Here is a 24,480-nt window from a genome sequence, read left to right on the forward strand (position 1 = left end):
ATCAGATCAAAAATGGAGAGGAGAGAACTAGAGACTGGAAATCGTGAGGCAAACGGGATGGAGAGGACTGAGAAGAGGCAGTAAATCTTGTTAATTTTGTCAAACTCGGTAAACTCGGTTTGAGTTATTGAGTTGGCTGGTTTTCGAGTTTTTTACTCGATTTCGCACATTATATTTGTGTTGTGTTGACTCATAAAATCATATGATTTTACGGCTCAACTCGCGAGTTTAATAACCATGCATGAAATGACAGATTTTTAGTAAGAATTTACTTTTAGCTGATTTTTTTAATTATTAATTTTAATTATAATTTTAAAAAATACCTTTTACAAAAAAATTATTATAAAAATAAGCTAATATAATTTTTACCTAAAAAATATGATCCAAAACAATTTTTTTTCTTATATTATCTTAAATAACTCTTTTGTACGTAGTATAAGTTTAAATCCATAAGTTAAGATAACTTTTGATTTAATTTTGTAATAAATTTTTTATTCAAGTCCAAAATTATTTCTAACTAAATATACTTATAATTTTTTTTGAATAAAAAAATAAAAAATTAAATCAATTTTTTAAAAATGTAATAAAAAATAACCTAAATCCAATTTAATATCTAAAGATATTGTGCAATGACTCTCCAATAAGTATTCTTTGAAGAAAATATATTGGGCTCGGTTATTGAAAAAAAATTAAGGATGCGTTGAGTAACATAAAAATAGTTTCTCTTTCTTTTCTTTTTATTTCTTTAGTTTTTTTTATCAATAAAAAAAATTGAAAAAATGTATTCATTTGGTCAAAATAATGAAGACAAATGTTTTCTCCAAAATATAAAAATACATTAAAATTTTAAATATATTTTCATAAAAATAAAAATCATGATTTGTAATGGTTATCTAATATTTTTGTATTTATGATAATCTAATTTAAAGAATATTAATTTTATTTTATTTAAATTAAAGATTATGATTGAAAAAGTTATATCGTTAACTCAAAAAATTCTTTATATTAAATTTATGACATAACTATTTATAAAGATATTTAAAAAAATATATTCTTTTATTAAATTTTATGATACTAGCTAAATATAAAAAACAAAAAATCAGAATATAAAATCCTTTCATTGTGAAAACATGTTGCATATAAAGACAAATAATGGTATTGTTCATTTGTTTATTTAGAAAACTATATATAAAAAAATTTTTATAGAAAAAATTATGAAGAATTTAAAAATGTCAATTTTTGAAATTAGTATAAATTTAAAAAAACAAACACTATGATTGAGAATTTGTGGTCTACTTGTAGTGTTTTCTATCATTGGATGCTTACAATCGATTCAAGGCATTCAAAATCTAGAGTTCGTGGCAATATTATATCAAACGAGTACAAGATCAGACAATCGATTTTTAATGAAAAATATAAAAGATTCACTATTGATTATGAAAAACTCTGCAGATTGGTAATGAAGATAAAATCACAGATGGGTGGTACATGTACTTGAAACCCTTAATTGACCCCATAGTCCCAGTGACAACTAGCCTCCTCATCCTCCGGCACCACATCCATTTTAAGATTTATTTTTATATTGAACGTATAAATATTTAAATTTGTAAATAAATATTTTATTTTTATATTATTTTAAATAATTATTTTTCTACTTTTGTTCAATATATTGTTTGAAAAAATATATATTTTTAAAATATTATCGATAGGGTTACTAACAAAACAAACTCTGTTTGATATATTCTAGAGAGAGTTGTTAAAAAAAAAGAATTATTGCAAATTGTCACTATTACGTTAACTCACCGATTGAAATGAAAAATGTATTTTAATCTGTGATATATTATATTTACCGACAGATGCGACAAATAAAATATCAATGGCATTACATAAGGTTTTTCTATCGATGATATGTTAAATTTATCAATGAAGATACCAACGGAATAAAGTAGGTAATGCTTTTTTTTTTGGCGTGCTTTGTTCGTCTATAAAATCTATCAGTGTATGTATTACTAATGGATCTCACCAACAAACTATAAATTTCCGACAAGAGTTTTTTGATGGACTGTTTCAAACCATGAGCCCGTCGTGTAATATATATATTCAACAGGTTGTGAGTGTAAATACCAATATAATTTTTTTATCGATTAAAACTATTTAAATTTAATAATAGTTATTATTATTTATATTCTAGATATCATGTTATAAAAAACGTGATATGAACCTGCATATATATTATATTGATGGGAGAAATGTATTTTTTATAAACAATTTAAAAAAACATCCCAAATGCATTATATGTATCGGAAAATTTTAATTTAACATGATTTTTCCTTGCACGCTTATTCAAGTGACCAAAACATTCAAAATTTCAATGCTAGCTAAGCATGGCGGTTGCATGAGAGAACAATGATTGCGCTGTGTATTTCTTTTAAAACATTAACTCATCGAAACCATAATTATATACAGTAGTTTCATGGCTCTTACGTTGTTCCATTTAACACGATTTAACACGTCAATAAAATTAATTTTTCACATGAAAATTAAAAGGAGGGTTCGACCTATTGAAAGAAATTAACTAATCGATCAAAATTAATAATAATAAAAAAAGAGTTATATTATATATACCAAAAAAAAAAAGAGTTTCAAAAACTCTTCAGCATTATTCCTACATGATTGAACATGCGTTTGGATTCTCATCACTAAAAAGCCATCAACAAATCATTATTTTTACAACAATCAAAGAATATTGGAGGTATTGTTGTGGAAATGACTCTGAGGCCACATTAATTTCTTCTGTACGAGACGTCGTATCTTTTGATCCTTCTTCTTCCTTTTTGTTGGCTACAATCTCTACTTCCTTCCTTGTCTTCTTCTTTAGTTTCTTCAAGAGTTTCTGTGGATCGATTCTGCCTGTTACCACTACCTGTGTTTGTTCATATCTGTTTTCTGAAGGTCTCCACCCCTGAAAAACAACGACAAATAGCATCAAAATTAATTGTTTCACATAGCATATATGGGCACGTACGATGATAAATGTTCAAGTCAATTTTAATTTTGAGAGAGATCAAATATTTTTTTTTTTATTTTTTTTTACCTTGAACATTGATATGATCTTGGCCACGGTTCTTTCACATGCATTGCAGTGCATGGGAGACTTTGTATTCTGCAACAAACCGCCTGTTAAATTAAAAACCCTAATTAATTATAGCCAAATTAAAGGAAGAAGAGAGAAGAACGAAGAACGTTGAAACAAGAAGTTACTCTGAGATCCTCCTCCTTCTTCTTCTTATTTGCCATTTTTGTACTGAAACTGTAGAGAGAAGGGAGGAAGGAAATAACATATATGGTTTTTGTGGTTTTGTCCGGAAATGGTTAAGGTTGTTATTTATAAGTGAGACGGTAATGACTGTCAGGACGTAAATGAAGCGGTGCCAAGACAAAGATTCTTCAGACAAAATTGAGGCCTTAAAACCACTTTATAAAACCTGTACGGGTGTGGGTTTTAAAAAATTAATGAGAATTAGATTTTAGCATAGTTTTGAAACGTCATCAAAATTAGATTTTAGTATAATTTTGAATCCGGTCTTGTCTGACGGGTCAATCTGGACTCAAGCCAATCTGATTTAGCCGATCCGGAGCTAAAATCAGGCCAAATAAAAAAAAAATAGGGAAAAAGAAAAAACCTGGTTGACTCAACAAGACCTAGTAAAAAACTTAGTGTACTCGTTGATTTTGTATTATACTAAAATAACATTCATTTTGTTTTTTTAAAAAAAAATTGACCAAGACGACCCGCGTCAAAACCCGAAACCCAAGCCGGGTCTAAAAAACTATGGATTTTAGATTTTATATTTTTTCTGAAATTTTCTTTTTTTTTCTTTTTTCTGTATTCAAAAAACCCTTTTTCTTTGTTTTTTACTGTACTTGCAAACTTTGATTTTTGATTTTTTGACTGTTATTTGTGCAATGGTTATTTAATCATCAGGGATGATATATGTAACTGCATTTTAATATTTATCAAATATTCTTACATGTGTTTTGTTTCTAATAATTCTTCACTATTGTCATAAATGCTTGTATATTTATATTTCTTTCTTTATTATTTCTTGTCACTTTTTAGATAAAAATATTATCCCTTATATCACAAAAAGAATTAATTTTTCAAAAAGTTAAACAAAACCTGAGAAGACACTAAGAAATGAAAAAAAAAAATTAAAATTAAAAACTGGAACAATCTAAAAAACTTGAAACTAACTTCATTAAAAAAATATAAAAATTCTGAAAATTAAAAGAAAAAAATCGAAAACACTAGAATATTACACAAATTATATTCATTATTTAAGACATATTCCCACTAGGAGACTTTATGAATATGATATTTTCACTTTTAAGATTTTTTAAAAGTTAGTTTTATTTTTATTGTAGTTTTTTTTTTAAAAAAAAACAATTAGGTTTTTTTATGCTTTTATGTTTATTGGTTATTACTCTTGGCTTTTCAGGTTTTTTTTAATGAAAATACTTGTCTTATGAGGCAAGTAAGAGCCTCCGAGCGTTGCAAGGGTAGTTACCTCAAAGGCACACAGTCCACAACGTTAAACGCTTTCGAAAATGTTGTTTTGAGTTTGTTAAAGACATACTCCTCGTAATGGGTAAATTAGCTGTAGCCTCGTAGTCTACAAGAAATTATTTTCCCTATTTGTTTAAACTTTAAATATTTTAAAAATAAATTTTAAAAAGTATTTTTTTCTTTAATTATTTTTAATATACATCAGCGATTTTAATATAAAAGAGGTTTGATTTATTGTATATGGGACATCCAAATAGTCCAATGGACAAGAGCTCGGGTGAAATACTTATAAAATAATATTAACCAAGTCAAATTAATACGACTGAGCTTTAATGAGCTTTAGAGGCTTGTAAGTTGAATGAAAATAATTAAACTATGTTTTTTTTTTTTTCAAATAAAACCTAAGCCATGATTTGAGAGTTTTGAAGAGTTTAGATTTTGCAGTTAGCTTACTGGGCCTATTCGAGTCGCGAATTTTTACTACCATATTGCATTGAAAATTTCAAGTGCTAGAATGTCATGTATTTAGATTGTTTAACCATGCATGCGTTGGAGTTATATGCAAGAAGTTATGGTTGTTTTAATTTCTGTGTGTGTTTTATAAGTAAAAAAACATGTGTTATTTATATTTGCTTAGTTTTTTGACAAAAGTATATATTTATTTAGATCTCAATTATATCATTTTAGTATTTTCCTAGACTTGGAGGGTTGTTTCCAAAAATATAATGATGGTTTCATAAGAGTATTAAAGAACTATTTAGAAATAACATAAAACTTTTTAACTTCTCATTTTGAGATCTTTCTTCTTTGTTCCTCCATTTATAGAATTAGTTAAATAACAAATCAGACTTATTCACTCGTTTAATCACTATTTACTATAATGTAATATTTATGGACAAAATTCACTTTAATGTAATGACAATGATGTTAATTTATTATTGAATGACAAGTAAAAACATTTTTATTATTATCTTAATGTGAACTAATGTTATTGTATCATGGGTACAACTATGAAATTTAAGTATGTGCAAGATGGATAGATAAAGGATACAGTCAAATCTAGTATTCAGACATTGTTTTTACTTGATTGGAAATATCAACAGATTGTGTTCGTCAGTAATATTTCAGTGATGAAGGGAATTCTTTCTTCTCTTCCTGGTACTACTGTTCACGATGTTTATTATACATTGGGTATATTGAATGAAATGTTGTTTCCGAGTGATATATTTCAAAGACTATAGGAATTTGTTCTCTTCTCCCTGAACACTATTCACTTCACTCTCAAAAATCACTGATAATTAATGTTGTTTTTTTGCCAATGGAATCACCTACATAATGCCTTTTTTTTTGTGCTATTGGATTTTTTTACTCTTTTATCCAAAGATATCATTGATGAATGAAAAGACATCAAGTAAATGTCATTAGTATTTAATTTAAAGGGTTTTTGAAAATTTTTATCGAAATGAAAATTTTCAACTAACTTCATTGGTACAACAATCATTTGCTTTATTCTATCAATAAAACCTAATATAAAAAAATCATGGACATAGCAAGTGAAGCTTCATCTTCTCATTTTCTCTGTTCTTACTCTCTTCTTCTCTTTTAATACTTCTCTACTCTTTTTCAAACTATTCATGTTATTTTTCTCTTCTCATCAAGCATCATCTTCTTTTCTCATCCTAATGTATGTTGTTTTCCTTCATTTTCTTTTTCTTTGTTTTTTTTTTTAACAATCTCTTTTCATTATTTCTTTTTTTTTTTTTTAATTCTCAACAAACTAACCCACACCATAAGGTAAGACTTTTTCATTCTTTTCTCTTCTTTATTGTGCTGCTTTTTTTTTTTTAGCATTATTGTTTTAGGTCATTATTTTTGTTCAAAATTAATTATTTCTTAATAATTTATGAATTAATAGTTGTGGTTAAATTTTAGTTGTTTATTGAATATAATTTTGCATTATTTTTGTATTATTTATTTCATTTAGAATAAATTTTTTTTTGATAAATTAGGATCACAAATATTACCACTTTAGAAATAATTGTTGTTCTCATTATTCAATGTTTGTTTTTATGTGATATATGAAAACATTTTCATTATTTTGTTGAATTTTAGGTTTTTCTTCAGTTTTGTGTCAATTTTAATTAAATATGTAGGATTAATTTTAATATTATTTGAATTTTGTAATTTAGAGATCATTTTTTTACATATTTAGGATTATATATATTACCACTTGAGAAAACTTGATTACTTTAATTTTGTAGGAAATTGAATTATTCTAATAGGCGATAGATTTATTTTGTAATGACAGGCGAATAAATTGGAAAATCAATTGTACATTTCTAATTTGTATATTATGAAAAGTTGTTATGTATTTGCAGGTTAACATGTTCTTTCATAAAAATTTTGACCTTCCGTATGTAGGGGAGGTTTGAGGTGCTACTAAATATTTTTTTTAAATAGAAATTGCTTAAAATTTTTTTTTGTTAATAATTGTGTATAGCCTAGAGAATAGTTTATTGCATGCGTTGTGAGGACAAGATCACTGCTAGTTTCTTCTGGAAAAAATGTTGACAATCACGAGTCATTTAGGTGTCAAACCAAAAATAGACACCTAAGGCACATGCATTGACTCATGATGTGGGTCGTTTGAGTGCAATGTTGCCAATGGTCTTTTTCACAGTGGGTATAATTTTTTTAAAATAATTTTATTTAATGAATGTAATTTCAGTCTTACAAACATTAAGCTACAAGAAAATAATCATCGACTTTTAAATTCATTGATCGGAAATTCATTGTTTTAATAAAGTTTTGGTTCCAAACATTCTCAATAGAACCACAAAGGATACATGGTTTTCAAGGTTTAAGTTTAGTATTAACTTAATTTTTTTTTATTATAATTCAGTTTTAGTATTTATGAAATTACTGAAATTATTTCTTTTATAAATTTTTACTGCAAGAGAAAATTTGAATGAGAAGAGATGATATTATAATGTTGTGTGAGGAGGGACGCTATAACTAATAAGACCCAAAATCAAGAGATATATATATTTTTCAAAATTATATATATTTTTCATTTACTAATAAAAATAATTTATCGGTAATATATAGGCTTTTTTTTGCGTTTGATCTTTGGGTACGAGACTTTAAAAAAACAAAAAAAAATATAGAGAGAAAAGCGAGCATTTCCAGCCTGAAATGACATGCATTTGGAAGATTTCAAATCGCCTATATAATGGTTGGATAGTAAAAAAAATGATGTCTAAAAGTCAAAAAAATGTTCACGTTTCTGTTACCATAATACACACCAGCGGCTCTGTTTTGTTCATTTAACATGTAAAGCATTAATTAAGATTTTTTTATTATATCTATTTTTTTAATTAGTTATTTTTTATAAAATATATTTAGCTGATAATATTTTTATCTTGTAGGCAAGGCGTAATGGAAGCTTTTTGTTGAAAACATGTGTTAAGTGATGACCACAAAAAAGAGATGCAACCAGTTTTATGATAAGTGAGCTTAGCATTATATATGGTAAGTGTTGGTTTTCTATATAAAAAAAAATTTTAGGTTATATTCCTTGAATTTAATGACTTTATTTATTTTTTTTCTTTTTTAGGATACATAATATAACAAGTTGAAAGAGATACAAGGATAATTGTTCAACCCATCTGGATCTTGATCCAGAATTTTGGGGTTGGAGGTAGGATCGTCTGGTAGTGGCTCGATAGAAATCAGGTGTATGACTTTCTAACATTACGACTGCAAACTTACGGATGACCTATTGGTGTTTTGCAAATACCTGTGAAGGTAACTCGCACTTGGTTTCGAGCACTTAAACTTTAGAGTTCGTGACGATGCTAAACCATTGAGATACAGGATCAGACGACCCTCTTTATAAAAAATATAAATGACTCACTACGGATTTATGAAGAATTTCATCGAGTGGTAATTGAAAATGGGATCGAATATGAGTCATCCATTGTGCTTTTTATTGGCCCTACGATCTTGTGATAACCAACCTTCTCCTTCTTCATCGCCGTCTTTATTTTAGATTGATTGTATTTGAATTAAAAAATGTTTAAATTTATAATAAATATTTAATTTTTATATTATTTAGAATTTCTTTTTATATATTGATTTTTTATTTGATTTTAATTTATTTTAATTATTTCTACTTTTGTTCAATTCAATTTGTTTTTAAAAATATTTTAATTTATTACTGACGGGGTTACTGACTAAACACTTCCATCGGTATATTCCAAAGAATTAGAAAAGAATTACTATAAATACTATTGCTACTATTAACTCTCCGATGAAATTGCAGATGGTATTTTATTGGCGATAAGCTATATTTACTGACAGATAAATAAAAACACAAATGAAAATTACATATGGTTTCCTGTGGTAATATATTAAATTTACCGATGGATTTATCGATAAATAAAATGGGTAGATTTTTTTGCGAGCTTTGTTCGTCTATAAATCCATCCGTAAATTTATTAACAACGGACTCACCAACAGATCATAAATTAATAACAAAGGTTTTTCTGAAGGAATGTTTTTTGTTCATGATCCTGTCAGTTAAAATACGTATTGATAGTTGTGAGAGTAAATATTGATGAAAAGTACCCATTGATAAAATTGTTAAATTTGATAGGTCCTAAAGTTACATGTTATAAAATATCTAGCGAAAATATCATAGGCATAAACACTTTAATAGTAAAATTAAAAAAGACAAGAGATACCAAGTAATACAAGCATAAAAAAAATTATATTTTGAGTGAAAAATTAACTAAATGAGTCAAAAAGGAAGTTAATTTAAATGTGTGAAATTGGGTTAAGAAGAAAGTTAATTGATAGGCGAGTCCATGAAAGAGAGGAGATATAATAAACACGTCAGTTGAGCATTAGTGGATTTGACTTCTTCTTCCTCTTTTTTTTCTTTTTAAATCCTGGGAAAAGAGAAAAGGTAGGTTAAATACACCAAAAAAAATGAATTTCAAAGGTCATTACCTCCACTTGGGTTATTTATTCTAGCCCATTTTGATGATTCCTGAATCGCTCATAACAATTTTTTTTATATAATCATAACTATGATTATATTTCTTGAATAAATATGTTTGTTTTATAGGGCTTAAAATGAATTATATTATCAACAAAATAAATAAAAAAATAATGAGGGGTGGGTGAACCTTTCACTCACGCACCACATCCAGCCTCTTTTGACTATGATCAAATATTCATGTAAAAACATAACCAACTACTAGATTGTGTGACACACAATACTTGATGTACAATTATTATGCTTTAATAACATTCTAATATAATAAATACTTGGTTTAAACAATCATCATAAATAGTTTTGATATGTTAATGTAAAATATTTTTTTAAAAATAAAAAAAATATTATTTTAATATATTTTTAAATAAAAAATATTTAAATTATAATTATTATTATCCTTTCAAACATCACGAATATAAAATTATGACAAGAAAAGATATATCCACCATCTAGTTCATATGGAAGCCACACCACTTTTTTTTTTTTTTCTCGGTGCTGGTCACCTCAACTTAGGGTCTGTTTGGTATTGAGGTTGCTGTTGTGGTTGTGGTTTTAAAAAAAGTTGTTTTATAAAAAGTGCTTTTAGTTGAGGTTGGTTTGAAAAAATATATGTTTGGTTAAAACTGTGGTTGAAATTGAGGTTGAACAAAAAGTAGTTTAATGTGTTTGGTAAAAAAATGCTTTTCAAATTGAGGTTATAAAAATAATTAATATATATATATATATTATATTAATGATTTTTAATTTAAATATTTTAGATTTAACCACTGTTATTATATCATGAAATAAATAATATTGATATCAAATATTTTTTATTCTTCCATTAAACTATGTGCAATGTCATTACATACAAAATCTATCCGACAAGGACTATATTTTTCATGGTTTCTTAAGCGGCGCAACAACAAAAACTGAATTTTTTATTACGTCATTAAGCGATTTCCTTTTAAGTTTTTGAATAAAAACACAATTAAAATAAAAAATAAAAACTGAATTTTTTTTATGTAGTGTTATTAAATAATATTAAATACTAGTTTTTTCAAGTAAAACATATTTTTTAAAAAAAATTATAATTTTATTATGTACAAAATTCATTCGACAAGAACTACAGAAAAAAAATAATTTTTTGAACGTGCAATAAAATTAAGTAAAATATTATCAGGAATAAAATTGAGATTACAATACGAGTAAATTTTAATTCACCTTAAACTAATTTTTTTAAAAAATAATATTGTTTCATGTTCACGTGAACAATGCGAGTAAAATCAATTAATTGCACTAATTTTCAAGAAAAAAAAAAATTTCTTGCAATGTTTTTTTCAAAAAAAAAAAAAAAAAAAAAAAAAAACTAAAACTGTAACAGTGCGAGTGAATTAATTCACTCGCACTGTTGCATACAGTGGAGCATGGCTCCACTGTTGCAACTTTTCTACCCTATGAAGAAGCAGCATTTTGCTGCTTCTCCAAAACCTGAGGCGCGGCTGAGAATTGGACGGGTCCCACCATCAAAAATCTGTTTTCTTTTGTTAACCAAACGGCATTTGGCGTGGCTGCGGGTGAACCTCACCCGCAGCCACGTTACCAAACGTTACCTTAGTAATCATTCAACATGACTTGCTATTTCCAATATACTAATGTTTTTATTAATAAATAATAGAGTCAAACTCAAACGATTCCTCGAGCGACAAACTCATATTCTTATTAATAAATTTCTTGCTCAACTCATGATCATATTAATTAACTTTTACTTGCACATCTTGATGATACATGAACATCAAGTAAGAGAAATATCTGGAGTCCCCTCTCCATGATTCATAAATGTAGCTGCAACTCTTGGATTACATGAAGATACTTGTCTTCAATTTCTTCACGTTTCATAGAGACATAAGCTTTAGAAGCATTTATTTGACTTGCTTCTGTCCGTAATTGCTGTTCTGCAACTAGGACATCTATCGAATATTCGCCTTTAATCACTTGAAATGAAAATAAAAGCAATCTATCTTGCCTCTAACATTGAAATCGAGCATCCGTTTGCCGAAGGTGGTTTGTTCTGGCTCGTTGAATAGCTTGCTTCATCAAGATCCCTTTCAGTGAAAAATCCTGGTTGTTTAGGCTGAGGCAATTCATCTTCATTACCCAACATCAAAACCACATGTGATATGTTTGGTCGATCTTCTGTATTTTCTTGCACACACAACAGCCCCACATGAATTGAACGTAGGACTTCAGACAAATAGGGTGTTTCAACTCCTGATCTCGCAACCAGTTCCAGAGGCCTGCCTTGCTTGAACAGCATCCAAGCCTGATAAACAAAACCATGCTATTAAGAACACATTATCTATTCATGCAAATTCTGTTTTTCAAATTGTTTTTCAAAATTTCTTCAGTTTTTCTTCAAGTATTTGAAGTGTTCATGTCTCATAAGCATGTGCAGGCATCTGGTACTTAACAAAAGCACTCTAGTATTTATTGAAATGAAACAGTCAAAGTGACATAACTTTCACACTTACATGCCCGATAAGGTTGAGGTGGTGATCTGGGTGACTGAATCCTCTGTTCCTATAGCCACTCACTATCTCTAGCACCAATACTCCAAAGCTGAAGACGTCTGATTTTAGCGAGTAGAGTCCATAATTTGCGTACTCTGGAGATATGTAACCACTGCAAGTATTCATAGAATTTTAAGTTCCATTCGCAGACTATGAAGATAAAATGCGTATGATGGAGATGACACTTACTACGTTCCAGCCACTTTATTAGTATTGGCTTCAGTTTCATTTTCTCCAAAACTTCTAGCCAGGCCAAAGTCTGAGATTTTTGGATTCATTTCGTCATCCAACAAAATATTGCTGGTTTTCAGATCTCTGTGGATTATTCTTAGTCTGGAATCTTGGTGAAGATAAAGGAGTCCTCGAGCAATCCCGTTGATGATGTTGTAGCGTTTAGGCCAATCTAGCAGCAAGCTATGAGTCTCATCTGCCCAAGTCAATCCATTATGGCTCTTATCAGTTGATAAGTGGTAAGCGACTACCAATGAGTTTTTGTGTTACAATTACAAACACATACATGGCAGAATTTGTGAGAATGAAATTGGGGAAAACTACTCTTCTCCTACAAGGCCACTTTATAGAAGCTCAATAGATTGTAGAACAATTCATAGAAGCTTAATAGTGCTAAATTTGAAAAATTGGAGTAACTTTTTGAAAAGGTTTTGTGAGATTCATACCAAAAATATAGAAGTCCAAGCTTTTGTTAGGCAAGAACTCGTAGACCAGCATCGTTTCATCACTTTGAATACAGCATCCAAGAAGCCTCACTAGATTCCGGTGCTGAAGTTTCACAATATGTTGGACTTCATTTTTGAACTCCTCAAGTCCTTGTCTTGAATTCTTAGAGAGCCTCTTGACAGCTATTTCTCGTCCATCTGTTAATGTTCCCTGTAAATAATGACTCAGCATCATAAGCAAATCATGCGATGTCTGCTGAATTCTTAGAGAATTTCATGCAGCTTGTATCTGTTCAGGAATTCTTTCCAATCAGTCATCCTTTTATGCTAGAAAAAGGTTGGTTCCGTAGTGGAACAATTTCAATACCACAGAACTCCATTGGTGCCTGGAGTTTGTACCATGAAAACTCAGAAGCTATTATATTGCATGACTGTTTATGGATAATTATTACCTTATAAACAGGTCCGAAACCCCCTTCTCCTAGTTTATTGGAATCGGAAAAGTTATTTGTTGCAGAAGCCAACTCATCCATGTTAAGAAGGGTAATTCTAGTTCTTCCTTCATGTCATTGTTGTTTGATCTTCTTTGCATTTTTCCTGTCAGCATAACTTCTATGGATTGGGGGGGAAGAAAGAGAAAGACAAGGGATCTCTATTAGCTGGTAAACTCAAATTTTCATAGCATCAAAACACAACGGAATGGGTCGATAAAACAGAATTCCAGTGGACAACAGAAATAGTTTAGATTTTGATGGTGTGAATACTTTACTACTTTTCTTCGGCATCTTTTGCAAACATAAAAGACCAAGCATAGGCCAATAAACAGAATTCCTGTGGACAACACAGTGGATACTACGATCCTTTCCTTCACTTTGGATTTGTATTAACCCTTGCAGAGCCACCGTTATCTATAACATGGTAGAGAAAAAACTGGTGTTAAAAAGAGGAAATGCCAAATGCCCATTGTATTTGTTTCGTTAGTTATTAAGGGTGGAAAGTTTTTTCTACTCATTATAAAACAGTATCATTTTGGGTAGGAGAAAAACAATCCATCATGTCACCAACACCAAGTGACTAATCTAGTTGTTTGTGTGTTTGTTTTCCCTGAAAATTTCAAGTACTTTCATGCCAACTAATATATTATGCTATCAACACAAGCATATATGCAAGCTACTCTCAAGGATCATGTTTATATGAATAAATATAAAGATAACTTTCTTCTCATGAATTTGATTTCTAGTTATCTGAAAGATAACTAGAATATATATTTGGAAAAAAAATCATTTAGATGTAAAGCAAAAAAAAGTATCAACTATATGATGCTTAAGGGTCTTAATCAGGTTTCTTTTAGCCATATTTTAAGAGAAGGAAACTCTGTTGCTGATGATAGCCTCGCAAGGAAAGGTCTAGACACGCTCACAGACTATATAGCTTGGTTTTAATATTCTTAAACTTTGTATCCTTTTGCCAGTAGCTTTATCTTACTGGTTTTCTTTCTGAAAATATTTCAAATTTTAATAAAAAAAAAAGAGCAAGAGTGACTTTTCTAGTTGAGGATAAATTCATACCTAGTTCTGATGCATCCATCCGTATAAAAATGTCTTGCTCATTTTGAAGGAAAGTTCTCATATCAATCAAATCATTGAACCAAAGCAAGCAACCACTTCCTCCATCCCTGATGTCCAGGTTTGTATACGCAGTACAGCTGCAGTTCTTCAAGCATGTGTTCTTGCACTCCTCCAGGTCCATACTCCTGTTGAACCATGATTTTCTTGTCTCCGGCATCTTCACACCCGAGAGCTTCCGAAACCCATCTCTGGAACAATTTAGTGCTGTCTTTCTAACGCAACCACTTGACCAATCTGTCTTGTCCAGTCTCTAGGAACTTTTGGTACAAATCCTTTCAAGCAGCTACACACCGGAGAGTTGTTAATGCTACAGATACCATTTGCGCCACAGAGTGCATAAGTTTCACAATTATCTGTATTTGCTGTTTCATAAAGAAGCCAACTTTGAGTTTGTTCGATCCAGAGGATGTGCTGGATATCACCACTCTGAGGTAAGACGACCCTCCAATGCCTTGAGCTATTATGAAGTTGCTCTGTGTAATATATCTCCTTCTCATTATAAACAAATTCAAATATGTACACGGATTTGGTTTTACTTGAGGCATGCCACTGAACTGCAAGCCATTCCATGGCCCAGCTCGATGCTTCGGCTTCGAATCTTCCAACAGTAGTAACTCCGGATATCCTTCAGGAACAAGGATGCCTGTAATATTACCTCTGGAAGGATCATCAGGTGACTTCCATGATGTCACGTACCAGTCCATGCCAGTTTTGATATTCCGTCCTACCTTCATGCCCGGTATTAGTGTGTTGCCTGGATAATCAAAACTCTGCCACAAGGAGTTCTCCATGTTATTATCACCCTCCTCTTTCACAACAAGGTTTCCTGTATCCAAAAGCTGCGCAACTGGATTCCTAGCAGGTGTTGAGGTGTTGGAAGACCAAATGATGCTTCCACTACGATTGAGAAGAACAAGAATTCCTTCGTTGGTAAGCCTTACGACTCCTGATGAATCGTTAAGTGGAGTTTCTCTGTTGGCAACCCAAACTGCTGTCTGGACAGATATTTTGCCATACCATATCCCCAAGTATCGGCTTTTGGATTTCCCGGGGCTGAAAAATCCTAATTCATAGGTCCCGCCAGCTGAAACTATAGTTTCTCCATCTCTAATGAACTGGGCTGTGTTTATGGTGTCAGTAGGTGTGGCTGTTCTTACAATCAGAAATGAAATGAAGCAGAAAACGAGCATGGGATGCAATCCATTGCTGCTCGTGTTTCTTCAAGGAGCTCACTTCGTTTATTATGAAATGTGAAAATATTCGTCTCAAGGAATTGCCTATTTTAACATCACAATTAGTCTACGGGCCGGGAGAGCTAGCAATGCTACGCTACAGAGATCTAGGTAAACGCAAGTCTTTGGAAATTATTGGCTCTGAAGTGACCCTTGTATTCCAAAAATGGTTGACACTACTTTAAGACTTAAAACAGCAAGCTTAAGGAATCATTTACTTTGAAAATTGAGGCTAGTGGATCTCTGAATTACGACCCAATAAGATTAAGATCTCTTTTCCATTGCTTGAGTTCGTTGGAATACCCAATCTTCTGGTACAGAGAACACCAACCCAATCTTGAAAATCTAGTCGAATCATGGAAGTGGCATACCACCAGACTATCCTCGTTGCTTCCATCCACCAATCAAGGCTAGTGGAGCGAAGCTTATTCCTTGTCAAGTGAAAGAGGCCAAGAGCAGTCGGTGCTGGAGACTTCAAGGGAAGACTGATCCGCCGTATATTCATTCATAGCTGTTTTTATTATTTATTTATTTTAAAGTATTTTTGAAAAAAAATAATTGTTTTTTTTTTGTTTTTATATTGTTTTGATATATTAGTGTTAAAAACAATAGATTGCATTGCAGTTTAAAGTTAAACACGTTACAAAATATAAAAGAAAGTATATTAGTATAAATATTTTAATAGTAAAATTAGAAATGACAAGACATGCCAAGATAATAAAAAATATATTTTGAGTGAAAAGTTGAGTCAATAAATCTAAAGAAAGTTAATGTGATTGTGTGAAAAGGGTTGAGAAAAAGTTGATAAATAAGAGAAAATAAGGCTTCAGTGATTGAAACCTATGGAGCTAATAAATCATATTATATGAAAAGAAAGGGTGCAATGTCCGGATCAGAGCTAAGAAAGAAAATTGAGAAACGCAATTTATAAGCTATACAAAATGAAAACGACAGAAAAATCAACAGTTTTTTTTTGTTATAAATCGGGGCTAAAGCCCAAAATTAAATTAAACGAGGGAACACCGTTCTAATCAAGTCATAGTATAAAAACCAATACAAGCCCTCTGGAGGGTCATTGATAGTCGAATCCTCCTTAAAAAGGGGATTCCTGGAGAGCCCATAGTTAGCAAGCCAATCAGCAGCAACATTCGCCTCCCTGTATGAATGTTGCACTTGGACTTCCCAATCTCTACTTAGAGCTTCACGAGCTCTGTTAACCAAGGCAAAGTTAGCATCAGCTTTCACGGATTGTTTCAAGAGCAGATCCACCACAACCAATGAATCAGATTCCAAAATAATCTTGCGAAAGCCTAAAGACCAAGCCAACTCTAGCCCTGTAATCACCGCCCATAACTCAGCACGAACTGAAGTACAAATCCCAGTATTAATAGAAAAACCTCTAATCCAAGAGCCCATGCAATCCCTAATTAATCCTCCCGCCGCTGCTAAACCTGGGTTGCCTTTACTACATCCATCTACATTTAATTTCATCCAATTCGAAGGGGGGTATTTCCATCCCACAACATTCATCTTCTTAGAAATCAAAGTATTAAGCTCCTCATGGTGTCCAGCGCCCATTATCTCTTTTGTCAAACCCCAAATAGCCATTAAAGGATGCCCTGCCACTTCTGGAGTCTCCCTAAAAATGCGACAATTCCTGTACTTCCAAAGGAACCACACAGTAACACCAAACAAGATTGACCAACACCAACCTTCCTTTGTAATAACTATGCTTGACAAGTTAGACAACAACCATACATGTAAATCCACAGCAAAAAAACCATCAGTATCACAAGGATTCAAGATTTTCAGCCACACTTCCCGAGCCCATCTGCAGTCCCTTAACACATGTAAAATGGTCTCAATATCACCGCTATCACAATGACAATTAGGGGAACTACTCATATGTCTTTTATATCTAATCTCATTAGTCATAGCTCTATTATGGACAACAAGCCAAAGGAAAGATCTAATTCTTTCAGGACCTCTCCATCTCCAAACAAGTCGCCATAAAGGCTTCAAATGGGTCCGATTATCACAAGAGTTGATAAGAGAGAAATAAGCTGATTTAATAGTGAACTCACCATTCATGGAAAGGTTCCAAAAGAGCTGGTCCTCATTTGGCTCCCTATGTGGAGGGGGATAGCTAGCTAGAGTCATCACAATATTCATTGGCAAGAGGTGTGCAAAAACATCCCATCTCCACTGATTGTTGCTGGAAACCATTTCTGCCACTGACTTGTTGAGCAATTCCTCAGATAGATCCTGAGACGCATATCTAGCAAGAGAACCAAAGCCATCCAACCACTCATCCTCCCAGAACTTGACGTTTTCTCCATTGCCAATAGCCCAAGAAATGCCTTTAATCACATGAGACCATTCCTTGCATATCGCTTTCCAAAGAGGAGAATCTTTCTGCTTAGCTTGAACTTTAGGAATGGTATCACTAGATCTGATATACTTACTTCTGAAAACTGAAGCCCATAGACTAGTATTGTCGTTAATGATACCCCATCCCAGCTTCATTATAAAAGCTCGGTTCATAGAGTGCATTCCTCTCAGCCCCAGACCTCCCTCATCTCTTGGTTGACAAAGAGTTTTCCAGTTAACAAGATGAGTTCGTTTAGCCTCAATGCTGTCCCCCCAAATAAATCCTCGGCATATTTTTTCAATTTCAAAGCAAATGGACTTGGGTAATAAACTGGATTGCATAGGATATAAAGGAACAGTAGCCAGAATTGACTTACATAAAGTGATTCTACCAGCAAGAGACAACTGTTTACATTTCCATGTCGCCAATTTCTGATGCAAGCTCTCTATAATATAACCATATGTTTGCTTGGTAATGCGTTGATGAAGAAGAGGGACCCCCAGATATTTGCCCAAGTCTTGAGTAACAGCAAACCCACTCCTGTAACTAAGTGATCTAACAACAGAACGTGAAACACCTTTAGAGAAAAACATCTTGGTCTTTTCAACACTCACTCGTTGACCAGAGGCAGAACAAAACAGATTAAGACATTCAAGAACTTTATCCAATTGCCCCTCACTTGCTTCTGCAAACAAAAGCATATCATCAGCAAAGCATAAATGGGAAATTTTTGGACCTTCTCTACCAATTTGAAATGGTTTCCAATTACCCAGGCTAACTTCCCTATGAATCAATTGAGACAAACGCTCCATACACAACACAAAAATATAAGGAGATAAAGGATCCCCTTGACGAATTCCTCTAGTAGGGAGGAATTTTTCAGAAGGACTCCCATTCCACAAGACGCTTAAAGATGTAGTTTCAATGCACTTCATAATAAGATCCACTGTGCTGCTTGGAATTCCAGTTAATGTAAGAGTGTCTCTAATAAAATCCCAACGGAGCCTATCATAGGCTTTTTCCAAATCCACTTTAATAGCCATCACCCCCTTTTTCCTTTTTAAATTCCGCATAGAGTGAATAATTTCCTGTGCTATAACGATATTATCAACAATCTGCCTACCAGGAACAAAGCTGCTTTGGTTCATAGAAACAAGCTTCTGCATAAGTGGCTTTAACCTGTTCACCAAAATTTTTGTGAGGGTTTTGTAAATTACATTACATAACCCTATTGGCCTGAATTGGTGGATATATTCAGGTTTCGGAACTTTGGGAATGAGCACCAGGTATGAATAATTCACCTCCGCAACCTCCTGTTTGTTGGCAAAAAACCTCCTTAATGAACCTACATAAATCACCCCCCACAACACTCCATTGAGTCTGGAAGAAATAAGGTTGGAAACCATCAGGGCCGGGAGCTTTAAGAGGCTTCATATCAAAAACAGCCTTGCGAATCTCCTCATCCGAAACCTTTTCAAGAAGACCAGAACTGTGACTATTCTCCAAGTCAGGGAAAGCCGAAAAAAAGGAAATATCATCATTTGAAACCTCATCTCCCGTGAACAAGTGTTTATAAAAATCTACTGCCAACTTTTTGAGTTGATCCTCTTCCCACACCCAATTGTTACTAGAATCTTTGAGACACCCAATCCTGTTCCTCTGTCTCCTAATAATAGTTTTTGTATGGAAGTAAGATGTGTTTCTATCCCCAAAATTAATCCAATTACACCGAGACTTTTGGGCCCAAAAAATTTCTTCCTGTTGTAAAATCCGATTGTATTCCTTCAACAAAGTCTTCTCCAGATTAATTAAAAAACTGTTATGTCCCCCATTCAAATGCTTTTGAAACCACTCCAAGCCTAGCCAGAACTCTCTTCTTACGCTGAAAAATACTCCCAAAAACTTCCCAATTCCAATCCTTCAACTTCAAAGTTAGATTATCTAAGGCAGTAATGAAGTTTGAACCAGACCTCCATCCAGACTTTAACAGATCCGCAAAGGAATCATGTGTTGTCCAAGCCACTTCAAAACGAAAGGGCCTAACAAGTTTCTGACCATTGTCACACTTGGTCATAAAATCAGCTAACAATGGGTGATGATCTGATTTCACCCTAGGCAGTACACGTATATTAAGCTCTGGGAACTGGATTATGAAAGATTGATTACTAAATCCTCTATCTAACCTCTCAAATACTCAACCGTAACCTCTATTTTCTGCCCCTCTCCAGGTAAATGTTGGCCCCAAACTACCCAAATCAATAAACCCACACTCTTGCACCCACTTATTAAACCTCAAACATCTCCTCATATCAATTGGTGCACCCCCTTTCTTTTCTGCCGCCCCCATAACCTCATTAAAATCACCTACAATCATCCACGGTAATGAAATAGAGCTCGCTAAATCCTTGATATCCTCAAAACAAGCTCTCTTTAATTGATCATTCGGGTTGGCATATACAAAGCTACATAGCCAAGGACATGGACCCCTTTCATCAAAGACCACATGGATGAGGTGTCTGGCGGTTTTTAACACTTTCAAATCAACCTTAGAACCATTCCATAATAACCAGATGCCACCCGACCTTCCCACTGCTTCAACTCTAACACTGTTTTCAAAATTCAATTTCCCAATCACTCGATCGGCTATTAAACCCACTAACTCTCGTTTCAACCACAGCTACACATTAAAATTATGGATTCGCTTATAATTCAACACTAAGGAACAAAAACGATTACTGCCCGCACCCCTACAATTCCAAAACATAATCTTCATCATAAATTAGGATAAAAATAGAGAAATTACGTGCAGCCCATATGGCCACGAACCAATACCTCAGTTGTCTCATCTTCGTCTTCAGCCATTCTCGTGTCTTCATCCTCTTCTGGTTCCTCGCTGACCTCAATATTTGTGGACTCCCCCAAAGTTACCTCTAACACTGGCTCACAATCTGGAGGTCGTGGGGAATGAGATTTGAAAGGCTCAACATTCAAATCTTTTCCACGAAGAACACCCACAATCTCTATCTCTTCATTTGCAGTAAGGAGTTTCTTCATATTAGAGGCGGATTGATTTGGGTTTCTCAAGATAATTTGTTTTTGAACAGGGGTGCGTTCGTTATGAACATGGTCTGGCAACTGGGTATTCCTCTGTGAATTAATCTTTCTGCCTGGTTGTAACTCATGATTAGTCTGCTGCATATTAGAACCACCAACCTCATGCTTTCTGTTAGGCACCCACTTACCCTGTGCCTTTATTCTCTCCTCATGTTTAAAATTCACCATGTCTATAGTTTCCTTACAAAATCTGTTGTCACCCGTTGGCTTGCTTGGTCCTGGGATCTCTGCCCGCAATTCCCGACTCCCTAAATCGTGGGATTCTACATATAAACCATTAAGCGCATTAAAGCGTGATCCTCCCCCAATTGCTGTTTCCTTAAGTTTCTCTCGTAGGCTACTCCTCTTACCACCTTGTGAGAGATTTTCCAAAGATTGGGGCAATCGGAGTTGATTGGAATTTGTTTTCATACTAAACTTTCGCCCCACCCTACGAGCCACCATCCACTGTCCGTAATTCTCCGCCACCTCTGGTCTGACCACTGTATCCTCAGCTGGAACTGTTGGATCTCTTCCCTTCCCATTATTCGATGAGACTTGCTGCTCATCGTTACGATCCTCCTTATTCATGGAAAAGGGGCACATATCATGTTTGTGTCCATATTGACCACAACCAAAACAAATCATGTGCAACCCTTCATAGCTAATGCGTCGAATTCTACGTCTTAGTTTGAATTTGGATAACAATGGTTTAGTGAGATCTACCTCCACACATATGCGTGCATAGTTTCCACGCATGCCCACAGAGGTTGTTCTGTCCACCTTCAAAGTCTTTCCGATATGGTTCCCAATCTTCCATAACACTGCGGTATCATAATACTCCATTGCCAAATCTGGTAGCCTAATCCACACTGCTACTTTTTCAATGGTTGCCACGTTAGGGTCGAAATTTGGGTGCCAAGATCGCATTGTAAGATAGTGGTCTGCCACCATCCAAGGTCCCCCAGACATGGCAAACTCCCGGTCTTCTTTGTTAGAAAATCTAGCTAGGAAGAAATCATTACCGAGATCCACCAAGTTCATATCACCTTGAATCTTCCACATGATTTGTAGTCGCTTCAGTAAGAAGGTATAACTGACACGACGCCCCAACACCTTTATGATTAAGGTTTGGCGCCATGGTTCTCTGATTCTTTTTTTCTCCTCCATAGAGAGCCTAATAACTGGGCAATCCTCCTCCTCTTCATCCTCCTCATCATCATCAGACGCAAAATCTTCCTGCTCTGGAATAGAGAAATCTGATTGTCCTCGAAAAGCCGATCCAATGAGAGACTCTTTGTAGCTGAAAGTTCCCCTCGCATCATTCTCTACATTCGTAGAATCAGATGTATCCATGTCGCTGCCTTGGAGAATATTATTTGTTTTGATCTTTTTGTTCGAGCGTACCAGTAGATCTTTTTCTTCGGAGGAGACTTCCATTCGAACACAAACTGCACACAATGTGTTTGATAAAAGTCTTAGAACAAAGATTCACTGTTGAAAGAGAGAAAAAGGTGGCCGCATGACTTTTGCATAATCGCAACGGTGCACGAAAACTTCCAGGTAGAGAGGCATGTTTTTAGAAAAATTAACAGTTAACCTATGCTTGTGAGAAGTTGGTCACATAACTCATATCGAAACGATACAATTCTTGAAAAGACAAATATTCAGGTTTGAAAGTTTAATATAGAGATAACCTTGAACCTACACACCAATATTATTGAAATCTGATATCACCACCTAATGAATAACAATTCACAAATAAAAAGTATAAAATAACACTATGAAGACAGTTATTCTTTGATAAATCGATTAATTTTTTTAGAGAATTAAAGTGAGAGAGAAAACTCATCCTTCCACACTCACAAAGAAAGATGAGGCAATCAAAATTATTATTAATTAGGGATTTATATTTTTAATGGAAAACAACACCATTTTTTTTTTAAAAAAAAGAGTTTGGTCTAGTTATAAAATGTTAAGAATTTTGCAGGGGCCTAGGCCCCCAATAACCTCCTCCTAGCTTCGCCCCTACTTGTGAGCACTTGGTGACATAACTCACATACAAACAATACAACTCTAGATCTATCTAATAAAATCTCAGGGACTCCCAAATATTACCTTAAATTTATCATTTTAGTTGTATGTATGGATTTCAGGACCCAATAAAAACATGGTAACATAGTATTATGGTTACTCAAAATAAAAAACATTATCACCTTTTAAGCATCCTTCCTAAGACAGAATGCATTCTTGGTTTTGTTTTAAATTTATAAGAGTTTGTTGTGTTTTATCTTTGATGGTATACCTGTAATATTCATGACTTTAGTGGTAATAAATATTAAATTGCGGATACTTCTAACTCTAGTGTTATTAAATATTACGTAGCAAAAAAAAAATGGTATTCTTGAATCTAACCTCAATGAAGAAACCAATAAAATAAATTTAAATCAATGCATCCATATATTGTTTTTATCTTTTTAAAGAAAAAATATATATCGTACACTGGATTTGCATTTCACAATAAAAATTCACATATTGATTATATAGTGAAATACCTAAAAATACAAGAGGTACTTAGAAATAAATTCAAAAAAATCAACAAATTGTTTAAGAATTTTTTGATATTCAAAAAGTTTTTTTTTAGCTAGATATCAAAATAAAAAAGTGTGAAAATAAATGAGTAAAAAAACCAGGTGTGTTTTATGAAACACAATCTTGGCCCTAAATAGATTGGGCAGGCTGGGCCTGGCCCAGCACAACTCAATCTCAGTTGTTTTCTGAATTTTTTTTTTAAAATGAATTAGACTAATTAGACCGGCCCAGTACTGTTACTGGTTTCAGACCAGTGAAACCAGTAACCCGACTGGTTTTCTTTGCTCAATCTCGCCTTTCACTTCCTCTTTCTCTCGCTCTCTCTATCTCTCTCTCCTGCGTGTTTTTTTTTTGTTCCCCTGTCCGTGGGTTTTCCCTATTCCTTTTTGGTCTTTCAGTTCATCCTCTGGTTCTCTTAGCACCCCAAATACGACATACCTAAGGTAGACTGCATTGTTTATTGTCTGATAAAATTTAAAGTCTTTTTGTGTTTTCTAGTTATTGATCCGTCTATGGTTTAAGAAAAGTTATCTAAGGTAAAGAGATCCTTATCTTATCAGGTAAAACCTAACTATTCTAACGTCAACAAAAGAATTTTAATATCCAGAATACGTCTTACATACAAGATCATAACCCTAGATATTTAAAAGAAAAAAACAAAATAATTTTTTTTTGAATTTTGAAATATTGGCCTAGTTCTCGTTTAATA

General features: G+C 32.9%; 1 protein-coding gene and 1 pseudogene across 1 annotated transcript; both read right to left on the reverse strand.

The window, feature by feature from the left end:
* Positions 1-11,302: 11,302 nt before the first annotated feature.
* On the reverse strand, positions 11,303-15,695 carry LOC118037061 (G-type lectin S-receptor-like serine/threonine-protein kinase At4g27290; annotated as a pseudogene).
* A 1,022-nt stretch (positions 15,696-16,717) lies between these two features.
* On the reverse strand, positions 16,718-22,535 carry LOC140955990 (uncharacterized). Its single transcript, XM_073411679.1, has 5 exons — positions 20,919-22,535; positions 20,632-20,763; positions 19,936-20,229; positions 19,490-19,844; positions 16,718-19,431 (listed from the first exon to the last, which is right to left on the reverse strand). Exons 1-5 carry the CDS (start codon positions 22,533-22,535, stop codon positions 16,718-16,720), a joined length of 5,112 nt encoding a protein of 1,703 aa, XP_073267780.1.
* Between the last annotated feature and the right edge of the window lie 1,945 nt (positions 22,536-24,480).

Source organism: Populus alba, chromosome 10 (assembly GCF_005239225.2).
Source record: "Populus alba chromosome 10, ASM523922v2, whole genome shotgun sequence".
NCBI classification, from domain to species: Eukaryota; Viridiplantae; Streptophyta; class Magnoliopsida; order Malpighiales; family Salicaceae; genus Populus; species Populus alba.